Raw genomic sequence first — 17,082 nt, 5'->3', positions numbered from 1 at the left:
CTCTTAGCAGCACCTTGTGAAACATCATATCTACCACTTTATTAAGTCTGAACCGCTTAAATAACCTTAATTCCCTCCAACCTGACACAGCCAAACAAAACAACGGAAGTTTCGATTTCGCCATGGAACAGAACGCGTAGACGGCTTTGGCGCTGGCCGCGGATCGCCTCCCGTGTGTCAGGTAATAAAAGCGACGGCGACAAATTTCGCTCATCGCGGTCGTTTGTCGCCTCCCGTGTGTCGAGCCCATTACCTGACACACGGGAGGCGATCCGCGGCCAGCGGCAAAGCCAGGAGCAGCATGTCGCGGCCTTTACGCGCCGGTTCTATTTTCTACATGCGGCGCCTCTGAAACGGGTCAAATTCGACATTTTTGGGGAAGGAAAGACAGGAAATCGGACGCGGAAATGGAGCGAAGCTTCCTGGGATTTTCAGAATAAAGAAACGTACTGCCTTCCAGTTGCTTTAGTTAAAAAAAAGGTTACTAAATGTGCGGCCCCGTGAGAAGTTTTCACCTAGCTAGCGGTCTCCTTTGTTTTTCAGGTCCGTATTGGCGATTATAAAACGGAAAGAACATAAAACACAAAACATGTTGTAGTTTTCTCCTGCTTGTTGTTGTGTTTACTGACGAAGTCACTCGTGTGACTTCGTGCTCGGTCAGTGACAGCTGCTCCCCTGCTGCTTCGCGTCTCGTGGGAAGGGCCAAGCAGCAGCTTACGCGAGCAAGACGTGCTGCTGCAGTAACGTGCTGCTGACGGCTCCGGTGGAAAGGAGGAGTTACTCGCAGGGCAGACCTCACGAGTCATGTGCTCACACTGTACGACCCAGTTCTCGGATGCGACCTGACTGCTCACACTGTACGTCTGGTAGCAACACGTCGGACCTAAAAATATGCTAAAAATAGCAGTTTTTACACAACACGTCAGACTTTTTTGTTTTGCCTGTTGTCCTGCGGGAGTGCTGCAGGAGGACACACAGGGATTTATGGGGGTTGGATGAGGAAAACGAAATAAAGAAAGTAAATCTGTGTTTTGTGATCAGTTTAATTTGACACGAACACGACAAACACGCTTTCTTGACAATCTTTGTGAGTAAAAAAACGTGTAGAAATAAAAACGAACAACGTGTGTTATTAGGGAAATAGCGGGCGAGCGGTGTTGATGCAGGATTGCGCATGCGCCGTGAGCGGTTCTGGTACTTTTTGGGTCGCAGCCGCTCGCAGCGCCGCTTCAACAGTGCGATACCCTCACGAGGGACGAGCAAAATTTCAAACACGCCAGAAGTCCGTGCGAGCTCACGATTGCTGATCGGTAGCTGGTCACGTGGTGTTAATGGCCTCTCGTAACCCCCTGTACACTACACGACGCTCAGCGCTAAACTCGCGCCGATCTCGTGAATTCTCGCATGAGTGGAAAATCGGCTCAAAAGTGAAAAAGTCGCACAGTGTCCGCCCGGCTTAACTATACGATCCAAACAATATTGAATATTTCCAAAACGTTTTATAATATTGCTTTAAGTCATTTTTAAGTTTGCAAGCCTTTAAAACAACAATAAAATGTTTAACAATGATGTAAAAAAATAATAATAAAGAATAAAGAACCAACAATGCAGTTAGAAAAGCAACACAGTAAGAACATACCAAAGATCAGGAAAGTACCGCAGCTATTTCCTAATGTTGTGATTTCTCGTACATATGGCAATAAAACCCTTCTGATTCTGAAATAAGACTTAAAATCCTGGTGTTTTCAGCTCTCCTTTGATGTGGAATTCTGCTAGTTCCTGAAACAGGCGCATCTGAGTGTTTTTGCCCCCCCCCCCCAGTACAACTTACAAGGCATTCATTCCCACTAGAGACCACTGCAAATGTATTAATTAAGCGAGTGTTACGCACCTTTAAATGCAGCCCATGTATGGAACTAAGGGTAAACACGTTCCAGGTGGATGATTGAACATGAGCTAAAAAAGGTTTTCACAGGCTGTTGAGTGTGTGGCTGTATAAGGCTTAGTTTATGCTTGACGCATTTACTTTCCGCTTGGTGATGCGGCTCGCGGATGGAACGCGCTTCACAACTTGCAGCGTTTATGGGTCATGCGGCTTGTCTCTGCGGTGAGCCAATATTCTCCCAAACTGTAGGGGGCAGCATGGAGCTCTACGGCATGCATCAAACACTACACCATAGTAGAAGTAAAAACTACTGTTGTTTACAACATGGCATTCCAGCATTTTTAACAGCGTCCTCGTCTTTTCCGACAGTGCGAGCTATTTCTCTCCAAGAATTATTAACAACATGTTGATCACGGTGATCTCTGAGAGCTGAATCATACAAATGTCTGTATTTACGAACCTCTGCCATACTAGTTCTTGCCAGTCCGCCATGTTTTTCCGCGTCCGACCGTCCGCGTGGTTAGAAAATTTCCTAGGTGCAAGGTGCAGAAAATCTGGGACATGCGGAGGTGCGTGGTTGTTAAAATTACGCAATTTCACCGCGCGGAGCTCTGCGAACCTCGCAGACGCGTCAAGCATAAACCAACCTTTACTGGCCCATTTGCATTACTGACCTGCTATATTAGCAGGCTTAGTAGCGTTTGCAAAGTCACAAATTTTGTCCCAGTTGTCCCGAACAGCCTCAGGAGTCATCGGTTTGTTCTTTTGTCTCACAACCTGGCCCCGAGTACGCTCCCAGCGCACTGCACACACACAAATGACAATGTATGTGAAAATCTAACACACACACACAAACACAAAGATATTTCCACAGCAACGCATCACAGTACTTACATTTACCAATCCAGCCTGCTCCAACCTGACGGGAGATGAAACATGTGAAGATGAGCAATCACTTGCCGATACTCAAGACGTTTCGTCACATGACGACATTTGTTATTGTTGTTTTTTTCCGTTTACCTCAAACAGTCCTCCATTTTCTTGGCACTGCTCGTGACAGAGCCAGAGGACCAAAGGAGCAACATGCTCAGGCTTCAGTGACGCCACAAGATCTAAATAAGCAAAACAGATTAATTTAGTATAAAGCACATCATCTACCCTGCAACTGCATTAAAAATGAAAAGTGTGCATGAGTTCCTTGTCGGTTTGTTTTATAAAACACCAAATAGCTGCACAGCAATATCCGATTCAATTTTTTTTTGCTATTTTTCTTTAATTGTTTTGTGTTCCGTCACTTAAATATACATAATCAACATGAATCTACAGTATATTTTATCATTTTGCGTTGATTTTACAGTAAAAACTGAGTTAATACGGTAGCCTTTTCTGAACTTTTAAAAGCTTACAGGGGCATTATGGAAGTTTGACAGCCAAAACATGTAATAAATGTCTTCTTCATACATTCTCCTGCAATGCCCTGGTCCTGTAGAATGAGCCCTGGCATTTTTACTGTGATTGCCTGTTTTTCTGTAAAATCACAGAAAAAGAGAGATGCTCGGGTCGAGCAGGCTGCTTCATGCGCGTTCACGCTCAGGCATCGCCCGTAGCATTTGCTATCCGTAGCTTTAGCAGCAGAGAGAGAGGCAGTGCCACTTTGTCGCTGTTCCTAACGCCTAGTGACAAAGCTAGCTACATTTCTGAGGACCCTTAGCTACTTTCTGTAGAACTTTCTTCTAGATATTTCCTGCTAATTAGCAACAAAATAGCCATTTTCACTCATAACCGTTCTTTGGTTTGACGTCGTTTCAGCTGTCATCAAGGATATAAATGTTACAGATACAAAAGACGTCACTGGCGCTTTAGCTCACCTAGTAAGACATCGGACACTTGTGCAGAAGACCCGGGTTCGATTCCGGATGTGAACATAGTTCATTTAGAGTTTCTTTTTTACATTAATGGTATATTTTTTTACAGTAAGATGCCCACATTTTTATTTGAGACTCGCCGAACGGCATTGAATTCACAGATAAAAAAGATGTGGGTTCAACTTTCATTTTGGAACAATTTTTCAAGCAAGGGAAGGGAATGATCTGAGCATGCAGGAGGACTGACCCATCATAAACCTTTGTCGGCTGTGCTGAAGAGAAAGGTACAGAACCAAATTATTTAATTAATTAGCTGCGTGTTCTCCTGTCCTCTGTCCTCCGGGCCACCCACCCACAGACACACACACACACTCACCCACACACACACACACACACACACACACACACACACACATACACACACACACACACACACACACACACACACACACACACACACACACACACACACACACACGCTCACGGGACTGTCTCAGCTGTTATTTTCGTTAAGGAGTGTGCACGTACAGCATGCACACCTCGTGCACGAGCCTACTATTGAAGCTTCCGTTACGCTTTTGGCCTGAGGGGGCAATCGCGAGCATAAAAATTCAAAACTCCGTAAAGTCCCTTTAAAGTTTGAAAGCATCTTAACCCTTTGGGCGCCAGAGTTTTTTTCAAGAAAATATTCAATTTTGACAAGACTATTTCAAAAGGTTGTAGCTTGAAAATGGTTAGAGATAAAGGTAAACTATAAATGAGAAAAGTCTTCAGTAGGACCTAACGTTTGTGTTGGGAGCAAATTCACTCATCAAGTTTGCATATTATGATGTCATCAGGTTGCCATATTGGAATGCATCATTTTTACTGATGTTCCCTCTTACTTTTACAAATTTCCATTATATTTTTAAAGTTAGAACTTGTATATACATATATAAAACTCTTTTTAGATTTTTATTTAATATTTTTTATTTAATTTTTATGAATATTTGACTTCAATATATAACGCATTGGCATTTGCAGCTTTTCATGGCATTTATTTATTTTATTTTTTTTACATTGCCACTACGTCTCTCACATTAGCGGCGTTTTTACCATCATCTCTACATCTATCATGTCCCAAAGACGGCAAAACAACCAGATGAAGAGATCAGTCAACAAAGACCAGACCTGCTGGCAATTGTAAGTTTTATCTCTCTAATATTCGGCCTCTTCATGCTGTGCTCACCACCTGCGTCGTCCTCTCCCTGACCGGGAGCCTCTCAGCAGGAAGTGTTTTTCAAACTCCAAAAACTCTTAAACTTTCAAGATAAACATACCCATAAGTGTTGCTCAGCCTGAAGTTCCACATCTCCACTGTCTTCTGGTGTAAAGTAGTAACTTCATGAGGGGCCATATTTGTAGCTGTGGCTCGTTAAAGTCAGCAATGACGCTTGCTGCAATATTGCGACTTTGGCGCTTAAAGGGTTAAATGATTCTCTAGGAAATCTGGTTGTTTTTGGATGAGTAATATACAACAAATACAATATAAGAGGAGACAAGACTAGGAACCAATAATTAGTTTTAAAGCGGATTCATTCAAATTGAAAGGCTTGGAATGAAGACGGAAAACTATTAAAGCAAAAGCTTTTAATTCCTGCTAAGATAAACCTTTAATTATTTATCTCCACACAACCGACGAGTGCTTAAAATATCTGCACCCTGGCGGAAAGAAAAGAGGCATTCTGCTCGTCTGGACTCAGCATTTCTCTCTTAGCATGATGAGTTTTGTTCTTTGCCTTTCAGAAACGTCCGAGTCAGTGAGCACAACCATATGGAACCAAGTCATTTACCAAGGTGAGCCCATCCTGTGTCGGTTGGCACGGCGCAGCGTGGCAGATGCTACTGCGGACGAGCACAACACGGAAACAAAACCATTCCTCTAGTTTGTCACTTAATCCCCCGTCAGCAAAGCTGCAGTCAGGTTTGGTGACTGTCCCGGTCTTTATGAGATCATGAGATTAAAAACACGAGAGGTGATGTACAAATACATCTATTCATGGACTCCTGACTGGTTATTTTAGATCTTTGTTAAACGTGCATCATATCCCACTGCAGCTTGGAGTTTTACTCCACAGCAAACATTGTGTAAATAAATGCAGCTGTGCAGACTTTCTGTGAATGTTTAAAAGCATAAAAAATAAACTAAATAACCCATATTTGCCTCTTTAAATCAAGAACTAATGCTTCAAAGCAGTCAGAGGGTACAGGATCTCATTAGAGCAATGACGAGATGAACTCGTCTACAGCGAGTGCTGTTGCTTCTAGTTATGGAAGTTAACACTTTGTGGGAATTAAACTTGCAGATGTTCTAGAAAAACTAAAGTTGTGGTTGAAATCCATTTTTGATTCTCCTGACCTGAAGACAAACCCTCCCACATCGGGCATCAGTTGTGTATTTACCTGGTGGCATGACGGTTTCCGTGAGGCGTGACCCCGCAACAGGAGCAATAGTGTTGCAGTGGATGTTGTGCTTGATTCCCTCGATTGCCAAAGTGTTGGCCAGCCCAAGTATGCCCAGCTTGGCAGAGCTGTAGTTGGCCTGGCCGAAGTTTCCGTAGATGCCTGCAGCTGAGGCGGTCATGATGATTCTGGACGAAGACAAGCAGGGCTTAACGCAAAGCGACAGACATCACTCACTACCTGACCACTTTCAAACAGCAGGGGAGCTGGCGCCCAACTCTGGTAGTTACTGGGCGAAACGCAGAGGACACCCTCGTCAGGTCTCCAGTCCTGTCACAGGGCTAGGGCTGTCATGGTAACCGCAAAAATGAAATATCGCAATATGAAGAAGCCCACCGCGCTGCATCATGGGCCACCGCGATTACTGAACTTGATTCAACTCAATGATGCATGTTGAGAAGGATGGCTGCGCTGGTATCAAAACGAAACGTTACTTCGCTCCTTTGGGAGCACTTTGGTTTTCAGTACGTCAGCTGCTGCGCAGCCAGAGTCCTTGGCCGAGACAGAGCTGCCACCAGCGGCTAAATAAATAAATAAACGCTCGGAGACCTGCTGAAGTCCCGGACAAGCACTGCTTCTGCAACCGTCCCGAAGAGAGTTTGAGCCGAGCTGGAGCTCACTCGCTACCTGCAGGAGGAATGCATCCACCCTAAAGAAACCCCCCTGACACGGTGGAGCAACAACCGGGAGAGATTCCCTTTGCTCGCCAGTCGCACGCAAGTACGTGTGCGTAAAGCCTGATTTAAGCTTGGTTTATGCTTGACGCATTCACTTTCCGCGCGGTGATGCGGCTCGCGGATGGAACGCGCTTCACAACTCGCAGCTTTTAGTGCAACGAGCGCACCATCCGAGAGGGTTTTCAGTGTTGCTGGAAATGTTGCCGCCCCTCTCAGATCCTCTCTCAAACCGTATATGGTTAACATGCTGGTTGTCCTTGTGGGTAACAAGGACTTGACCGAGCTATAAAGCACCGTCATTCGTGTGTGTGAAAGTGAAATGATAGTGCCCCGCGCCCGGTACATGTAATTTTTTATGCTTGATTTTAAACAACTAAACAAAATGGGGACTTGTTTCTTATTTGTTAGATGCTGCAGCCAAATTTGCATTTAAAAGTTTAACCTTCTCCTGAATTTTGTTGTTTTTAAGTTCAGTCGGACTGCGACTGTCGGAGAAACAAACGTTACTGCGATCTGTGTTGTTACTGCCCTTTGATCTGCATTCAGTAAAGTGTTATAAAAGAAGGCACGGCAATTTTTAACCTTTTTTAAATGTGTAAGCATTATGTTTAGATAGTACTGAAAATAAAAAGAAAATGCTGCAATAATATCGCACACCGCAATATTAAGCCACCCTGAATCACCGCAGGGGGAATTCCTCAACCGCGACAGCCCCACACAGGGCCAAACATTTAGACAAACCATCCTCACACCAACGCAGGCCCAGATCCCACAGCAAGACGGTGATGTCGATTTTTGACCCGATTCTCCCCCCCTCCAACAATTTTAAAGGGCTTGTTCACTGAGAAACCGTGTAATACATGTTATCTGTGAAATACGTTCAGTCACTCTTGATTTTCACATGAATCCTGAATGTTTTCTTCAAATCCTATCACGTCCATTAGCAGCAGAAGGGAAATAGATGGAAAAACAATCGGGTCAGAAAAATCCAGTTTGTTCTACCTCAGAGAAGCGTAGCATTCGTGGACTCGCCCAGTTTGGCTCGCAAACGCAGAGAGCTGTGTTAATTTTGCAGCCAGGAGAGAGCAGAGCATGCCTTGGCTAGTTGAAACTAACTATTAGCAATAGCCAGAGGACCAGTATGCACCGGTACGCAGCATCTGCACTTTTAAAATTTACCACTCAGCATACCCAAAAGTTTTCTAGCGTGCGGTGCGTACAGATAACCTTTCCAAGTCATTTATCCATCAAAATCTTTTAAGTTAGCTTCAAAATAATAATCTGTCCATCTTCAAGTAAACAGCAGCTTTTGCAGTCGCCCCTCCCCCACCGCCTATTAAACAGCGATCTAAGGGACACTTCACAGCTTACGTCACCTTAACTTTGCATCTTTTATCCAAGAAATAAAAGCAAATGAACGCTGCGTAAGAGTTGTGTCGCTGTTAGCCAATCAGGGGTGAGATGTTTGCATGTGCTCCCCACTCTCCGGACAAACTTTACCGCCTACAACAGGAGCTTGAGAGCAATTGTCTGTCTTTCCACAGACAATTACTCACAGCATTTATTCATAGAGACCACAGCACATGTATGGGTGAGTGAAGACCTTTTAGGAATAAATATCTTGTCTTTGTGAGTTTTTTTTCATAGCCACTTGTGTGGCATCGTTTTCTAAAAATCATCCAAAAATTATAAAATATCACCGTCGTAACCGGGTTTTAGTGTTGCTGATGAATTTTTCTATCTGTGGGAGGAAACCCACAAGGCAACAGCCAGATTTTGAGCCTGCAACCTTCTTAAGACACTTTTTTTTTTGTTTTTTGTTTTTACTTATTTGCAGTGGTCTCTAGGATAAGTGAAAGCCTTGTGAGTCAACTTCTGTGGGAAGAAAGCTCCTGTTACACAGGCGTGGGGAACCCTGGTCCTCGAGGGCCGCTTTCCTGCACGCCTTTGCTCCAACACTTCCGATTCAGTGGTTGGTTCACCTGTTCAGCAGCTCATCAGGCTGCAGAAGCCTGTTAGTCACCTGCTGATTGAAATCAGGTGTGTTGAAGCAGGGTTGAAACTAGGCTGCATGGTGGCGCGGTGGTTAGCACTGTTGCCTCGCAGCACAAAGGTTGCAGGTTCGAAACTCGGCTGCGGCCTTTCTGCGTGGAGTTGCGTGTTCTCCCCATGCATGCGTGGGTTTCCTCCGGGTACTCCGGTTTCCCCCACTGATCACAACATGCCCTATAGGTTATAAATTGTAAGTCGTTTTGGATAAAAGCGTCTGCTAAATAAATAAACATAAACATAATATATGCTGGACAGCGGCCCTCGATGGACCAGGGTTCCCCACCCCTTTGTTCCTAGAACTAGAAGTGAGCCAGAGAAGAGGAGAGCGGAAGATGGCAGGTTTTGGAGATTTATTTCCTGATATTTGGATATCACCTCTGGTTGGCTAATAGCAACGTGACCACCACTTATTCAAAACGTTGATGTTTTCTCTCCACAAATGACACAAACCTGAAGGAGCTCTGTCATGTTGTGGAGTTGCTAATGCTAACAGTTAGCTTCTACTAATCGAGACCACTCTGCTCTCTCCTGGGCGCTAAATCAGCAACAGCCTTCCCCGTCGCAAGTCAATATGGGTGAGTCCATGAATGCTCATTTTGTGATGCAGAGTTAACTGGCTTTCCTAATCCAAGATGGTCCCCATCAATGTTCAATCGGCAGCTAATGCAGGAAACAGGGATAGAAAACTATTAGTTTAGCCTACACTCAGAGTGGCCGATCATATTTCAACAACAACTAAACAAAAAAGCTTTCCCAGTAAATTTGGTCTTTAATGCAAGGCTGCCAACTGCACCAGCACACAGCCTGACAGACGTCACTAGGGAGTAGAAATGGAGACTATGACATCCTACACACAGTCTAGTGGAGAAACACACACTTGTCATGCCTGCGCAAACACCTGCTGGTGTGTATATTCAAGCGTTTAGTCATGTAATGAAAACCCATCAACTCTTACTCTGCTTTACACACTCGACAGAACAGAGCCCAGTAGGTTTATTCAAACAACTGTAGGCTTATGCAATCCACATGCAGGAAGAAGGAAATATTTGTACACCAAAAGCACACGCTGGCACCAAAGTACACAATCTCATGCAGAAGTAATAAGGTTAAGCATCAATGCCACATCAACTGCAGGAGACACCTGCAAAACGCCATCAAGCTGGTCATAAGCAAGCAGTGGTCCATAACACAACACACGTTCTGTGCACGACAATGGAAACACCAAGGTGACAAATTGTTACGCACGTCAATGCCTTTCAAGTTTGTGGAGTCATTTACTGCGAGGAAATTACAGACTATCAAGTTTTACCACACAAGCACATCTTTTTACACACCGCGGCATAATCGTCGTAGGGACCTGGTTCAGATAACAAATACATTTGCAGACTTCCTAATGGGCTCGACACACGGGAGGCGACATCGCCTCTCCTCCATTCATTTTCAATGAGACATGCGCGACAAAACGATAATCGCGGGTCTCCCTCCTACCAAGCGAAAAACGAAAGACACGCGTGTGAAATTTTGCGCTCGTGCACGTGTCGTGCACAGGCGACCCAGCGACGCGATCCCAGAAGGTTTAAACATTTTCAACTTTTCAGAGAGGGTGCTCGCTGCAGAACCACAAAGGCGGAGCTGCACCAGTCAGCCCCGCCCACTCATGCAAATAGCCAAGGCCACTGACTTCTTCTGTTAATTTATTTATTTATTTAATCGCAAACTAACCTGACCCACATGAATTACGGCTGTTACTACTTTACAAATGTTAATGCTATGTTCTATGCTCCAATTAAGCAAGATAAATATAACTTGCTACAGGATAAAGCCTGAATATATCCCGAAATGAAAAGGTTTCTTTTAGCAAATGTGTCCATAGCCGCTCCAACAGAACCAGCCTAGAAGAGCATTTAAGGACAATCATTTGGTAGGCTCTGGTAGTCTAGTGGCAACATCGTCACACTTAAATTTTGCTTTCCCTCAGCTGATGTTGGTTCGACTCTCGGTGGGGTCGGCAGCTATCTATTTAGCCAGCTGAAACATTTAATTTGTTTATATTTGAGTTGTAATGTTTATTTTCAGCAAAATATTTATGTCTCTAAAAGTTCTTTGAATTTGGTCGTTCCTAAACAGCATTTTAGTTGAAACTCTGCTCACAAATGGCCACACGCTGGCTAAATAAACAAATAAATAGAAAAACAAACACATTAGTCATTATATTGTAAACGGTATACCAATAAATGGTTAAAAACATAGTACTGGCAAGTGTAGCTAGAAAAGAAGAAAAAAATTTGCGCCGTTACCGGGAGGCGAACCTGCGCAAAACTGCAAGCCAAGCTGACTACACAACCACTTCACCACTACAACTTATAATAGGCTAGTGTTGTCACATGTAATTGTGCCATCCAGTGTGTCTTTGTAGATGGGTTGTATGATTTTTCGGCAGTGTCTCAGTAGAAGTCATTTCAGAGATAATTTGTCAGAAAATTCACACAATATCCCGATTTGAGAACCAAGACACGACCTGCTTCGGAGGAGAGGACCAAATTGAAGCTGAGATGGGAGAAAATTGTGTGAATGAGGCCAAAAATGGCTTTGGCGTGTTTCTTATGAGGAAACGACAATATAACATGGTAAAAAGTTCCAAAAGTTAGATTTTTAATTATATGGAACCTTTACAAAAACTGTTCAGTTAACCTCTCAACTCCGTCCTCAATCTTGCATTTTAGATGAAATTAGCTATAACACCCTCTTTGGTTCCAGAATGCTATCAAGTCTGACAACTGGAAGGAATTGGACTGACTCTGATGGAATGGGCGGGGCTGACTCAGGAATGGGCGGGGCTGACTCTGGTGCAGCTCCGCCTTTGTGGTTCTGCAGCGAGCACCACTTGACATTTCATCGCTGTCGCTCGGACGAGGACCAATCAACGGAGGTTTCATTCACTGACCAATGAGCGGACAGGATGCTCCGCACATCTCCGAGCAAACATGGAGGAGAAGTTGATTATTATTATCATGTTTTATAGTAAAATCAGAAGTAAGATTTCACATAACTCTAGCAGCACCTTGTGAAACATCATATCTACCACTTTATTAACTCTGAACCGCTTAAATAACCTTAATTCCCTCCAACCTGACACAGCCAAACAAAACAAAGGAAGTTTCGATTTCGCCATGGAACAGAAAGCGTAGACGGCTTTGCCGCTGGCCAAGGTAATAAAAGCGACGGCGACAAATTTTGCTGATCGCGGTCGTTTGTCGCCTCCCGTGTGTCGAGCCCAGAAGGCTTCCATACAGTCCAGTCTTTGACATTTTGCCCTTTCATTCATTTCTGATACGGCTTTTCTTTTAGATGCACCATAAATCTTTAAGGTGGCTGCACACAGATTGAATCTCACCATTATGCATGAGTAATGCTAAACATGAGCAAAATCTGAAATGATTATTCACTTAGCCTCTATAAAAACAATAACCAAGCCTACATCTGTTCATCAAATTGTTGATTTAGGACTAGCAGTACTGTTTTTAACCGTTTTATCCTCTATCCAATAAGCTGCTGCTGCTAAATGCAATGGCTTCTGCAAGATGTTTTCCGTTTCTGACTAATGCATATTTCATTTCAAGCAGAACAGATTGTTTGCCTTTCTAAAGACTAACTTTTATTTATTAACACATGAGTAAAGCAGGCTAAATATAACCTTTGTGTGACCTTTGTGAGATGCAAACATGCATCTCAATAAATAACTCATTGCAGGAAATATGAGGTTGACTGAAAAAACACTTTAAATGTTTTTTTCTGATTATAATCAGTCACTCTGAGGTTTTCATGCAGGCAGAACATGAAATAGTCTCCTACACCCATCTCCTGCATTAGCTTCTGATAGAAAACAGACAGTGAAACTCTAGAATTTGAAAAGCCTCACAGATCTACACGACACAATAAATTAGCATTCATGGACTCACCGATCTCTACTCATGACAGGGAGGTGGGTTGTTGTTTTTGATGTCTGGGAATCAGCAGCGGACATCTCAGCTAGTTTAAGCTAACTATCAGCATTTGCAACTTCACCTCATGGCAGAAGCTCCTCCAGGCTCGTGTTAATGGTGGAGATAAAACATTTACGTTGCAAATCAGTGGTAAAGTTTATGTTTATTTGGCAGACGCTTCTATCCAAAGCGACGTATGATTGTTAATCTTTAGGCCATTTTGTGGGGGAAACCAGAGTACCCAGAGGCAACCCACGCATGCATAGGGAGAACATGCAACTCCATGCAGAAAGACCACAGCCGGGTATTGAACCTGCAACCTTCTTGCTGCGAGGCAACAGTGCTAGCAACTGTGCCACCATGCAGCCCCAGAGTTGTGTTGCCGTTATCCAATCCAAGACAAGATGTCCAAATATCAGGAAATAAGGCTCCAAAACCTGCCGTCTGAAGCTCAGCTGCGATGCTGCAGACTCCTGCTGAGGCAGGGGTTCGTGGGCTTTTACGTGCCCCGAGTTCTGCCTGCAAGGCATTAATTCCTACTTGAAAACACTGCAAATGTATTGATTAAACAAGTAATCCACACCTTTAAAAACTGTTTGCATAATATAATTTTATCTGATGTACATTTGTACATAAAAGAAACAATACTGTAATAATAATTAAAGGCCGGCGAAATGTAGTAAATAACACATTAAACTATTGATGTCTGAGATCTCCTCATTTGTCCTGCATCAACAAACGGGTGTCCTAAAACAAGATCAATACAAAGTGCTTCAAATGCATCATTAACACCGCTTTAAGTCAATAAATATTACCCACAGGATGTCTCAATGAACAGAAAACCACTTTCAACTTAAAACAGATCAGCCGTTAATGCTGCAGAACAAAACCTATTTTCCTTTTCAGCTTTAATAAATTGTTCACTGCCCGGCCAAAAACGAACGTCACCACCTGGATTTAAAGAGAAAGTCACCCCCTACCAGAGTCTTACTCCACTCCCACTGCCTGTTTGAAGACCGATCGATAGATCGATAGATCGATAGATAGAGCGAGCTCATTTACCTGCCAAATTTCTGTTTTTTCATGTGGTTCCAAGCAGCTCGGGTCACCAGGAAAGAGCCTCTTAGATGAATTCTGTGAATGAGGTCTGAAATACAGAAGGTGAGCGATGGCGTTAAGTACATCAACCAATTTCCCTTAATGACATATGACAAAAATATACAATGAGTTTATTTTAAAGGTTTAACCCTTTTAACAGCAGTCCAGCACAGAGCTTGTTTTGGCCGCTGTAGCTTATTGAAGCAAGGACTGAACTAAAAAACATTAAACTAAAACATTTTACAAAACATGGATGTCTGAAATGAAAAGATGCACCTTTGATTGTTTTGCCTTATTAGTATTAGTGTTTCATCATCATTAGTACTTTAAGATGTAATTTAATTTTTTTTTACCATAGATACATTTCAAAAAAAGCAAATAAATATTGTTTTCATTTATACATTTTTTTTACTTGAACATTAAAGGATTTAAAATTAAAACAACACAGAAGTAAAATATAATGATGTAAGTTGATAAACAGTATAACTTCCTGGAAGAAAATAATTTATTCACCCCAGTCCAAATCACTGGTTCGGGGAAAAGATCTGTCCCGAAGTATCCTAGAAAAAAAAAACACAAAAGCAGGAGTTTACGTCTGTTTGTCATCTGTTAAGCAACATCTAAGGTTATTTAAAACAATTAATGACCCAAAGTCCAGTAAATATAGTAACCATCACCAAAAGGTCTTCCTTAGGACAGAAGACATCTTATTCAAATGTGATTATTTAATTTTTAACTAAATTCTCAAGTTTATTATAATTATTATTATTATTAATGATAAAACTAGATACATTTAAAAACAATGTTTATTATTAATAATAATATTAATAAATAAAAACAAGTATTGTAAATGTTTTATTATCAACATTATTATAATTCATAACATTATATAAGTAATAATAACATTTATTGTTTATTTATATTATTATTATATTATTATTATTATTATAGAAACATTAAAATTTACATTTTTGTAATTTAAAAATATTTGTATTATTTTTCATCAAATTCTTGGGCTGAAATTACTTACCCAGCATTGTTTACAACAATGTCTGAAAGAAAAAAGTATCATAAGTGAATATGAGTTGGTTTACTCAAAAACAAATGGTGACACGGTGATAGTACACACCAATCCTTCCAAACGCGTCCAGTGCCGATTGGATCAGCTTCTCTCCGTCTTCTACAGAATCTGCACATGCACAAAATAAAACGTGAGGACTGCAGTGAGAACTGGAGCTTAGCTACCACGAAACGTTTCTTGGACTTTTTTGCAACTTTTTGGATTCTTAGTTTTCAGAGGGCTGACGAGGGGCGTGACATTTACCTTGATCGCTGGGAATTGCTCTCTACAGAATAGATTAAAAATGAATACAAATTCTCACTAATCAAAGCATTGCATAATTCTACTAAACCATGCCCTTATATGCACAAGAAACACAAAAACGGAAAGATTTATTTATGTGGAATTCTCACGAACACATTCTCAAGTCTTTATTTCTCACCGTAGTTTGCCACAGCTTTGCCTCCCTTTGCTCTTATCTCCTCCACCACCTTATCAGCAGCTGCAGAACTCTTTCCACCTCCCGCTGTGTCTACCCCAAGGTCATTCACTTTATTGCACGAAGAAGACAAAGATTAGCAACAATAGGATGAACTATACAAATCTCCCAAAAGAGGAATGAAAACTGAGGTTTTTTTTTCCTGGACAGTCAAACAGAAGCAAGTCAGTCCAGCAGAACAAATTATTCTGTTTTAAAACAAGATTTATGACAAAACTTGAAAATGCATGGAATCAGAGGCAATATCTGATGTTATTTTTCCTGGAAAAGTCAATAAGAGAGTAAATAAACATGATCAGTATCTCTACCAATAGTCTATATTAACTGAAACATTTTTTGATCAATCAGGCTTTGTTGTAGCAGTGTGAGCTGCAGGTTCAGAAGTTTCTCCGTCATGTTACACAGATGATTGCCACTACTGCAGTTTTAGAGCATGTGTCCAACTGAGAATATGAAACTATCATAAATATAAAAATGTATGATTACTATCACTTTAAACAAAGCTGTAGGATTGATTTGACACATTTACGCTGAACAGAAATGAAAATACAGAGCAGCTCCATTACATATACTTCTTGATAATTTACCAACTACAGATGCCCCTTTAGCAGCAAAAGCCAGAGCATATTCTCTCCCCAGGCCTGTGGAACAAAGACAGAATAAAACCCTTAATTAATAATAATAATAATAATAATAGTAATAATAATAATAATAATGTTTATTCAGACTGAATATTTGAAATCAGCAACTACCTCTGTGATTTGGTGTGTGTGCACTTCACACACATTCCTGTGATTATAAGCTGCACTTTGTGCCCTAGCTGTGTTCTTTACCAGAACTAAAGTATCTCAATAGCTTAAAATCAACCTATTCCCGTTACACTAACAGCTAAATCACTGATTCTCTGTTGTTGATTTCTGGAACAATTTATCGACTTGGAGTTTTATTGCCAGGACAGCTAATCTCCAGGTTGAGAAACCACTGGAGCCCAGGGCAAAGATCAATCCTTGTTACAGAACTTTTCTCATTCTTGCAAAAAGAAAGGCGCTGCGCAACTAGCATGTTAGCATGCTAGTGCGATCAAATCTTTCAGCAGACAGAACTATAAACTAACGTTACCTCCTCCAGCGCCGGTGACAAGGACGACTTTCCCCTCGAATGACAAAGACATTTTTAGTTGCTGTTTTTGTTTCAGGGCAGCAGCGACACAGCAACTCTGACAGCAGTGAGGGTGAACTCCAACAAGTTTTACTTCCGCATTTGCAGAGGGGCGGTCAAAACCGCAGCCAATCAGAGACCGGTATTTCAGTTCGCAGCGTTCCACACTCAGCTGGGATCTACACGCGCTAATTTAGCACATCTTTTTGACGTCATTGTACCTTTTTGTTAATTTGCTAGTGATCAATTTTTTTATCACATATGTTTTATAGTTTTGCAAGAAAATTATCAATGTTGATGTCA

At 42.0% G+C, this 17,082-nt stretch overlaps 1 protein-coding gene across 1 annotated transcript in view; it reads right to left on the bottom strand.

The window, feature by feature from the left end:
• The window catches only part of hsd17b4 (hydroxysteroid (17-beta) dehydrogenase 4), a 59,050-nt gene extending 42,152 nt beyond the window's left edge, over positions 1–16,898 (bottom strand). Inside the window, exons 1-11 of the mRNA XM_054731597.2 lie at positions 16,741–16,898; positions 16,209–16,262; positions 15,565–15,672; positions 15,192–15,251; positions 15,093–15,114; positions 14,576–14,622; positions 14,027–14,111; positions 6,193–6,380; positions 2,906–2,997; positions 2,780–2,804; positions 2,560–2,688 (exon numbers count right to left, since the gene is read on the bottom strand). Coding sequence (XP_054587572.1) covers positions 2,560–2,688; positions 2,780–2,804; positions 2,906–2,997; positions 6,193–6,380; positions 14,027–14,111; positions 14,576–14,622; positions 15,093–15,114; positions 15,192–15,251; positions 15,565–15,672; positions 16,209–16,262; positions 16,741–16,792 — 862 coding nt within the window. The 5' untranslated portion in view covers positions 16,793–16,898. The remainder of the gene's footprint in view (positions 1–2,559; positions 2,689–2,779; positions 2,805–2,905; positions 2,998–6,192; positions 6,381–14,026; positions 14,112–14,575; positions 14,623–15,092; positions 15,115–15,191; positions 15,252–15,564; positions 15,673–16,208; positions 16,263–16,740) is intronic.
• Positions 16,899–17,082: the final 184 nt, after the last annotated feature.

This window comes from Nothobranchius furzeri, chromosome 17 (assembly GCF_043380555.1).
Source record: "Nothobranchius furzeri strain GRZ-AD chromosome 17, NfurGRZ-RIMD1, whole genome shotgun sequence".
Lineage (NCBI taxonomy): Eukaryota > Metazoa > Chordata > Actinopteri > Cyprinodontiformes > Nothobranchiidae > Nothobranchius > Nothobranchius furzeri.
The sequence above is the reverse complement of the archived record's forward strand: the minus strand, read 5'-3'. Positions and strand labels throughout refer to the sequence as shown.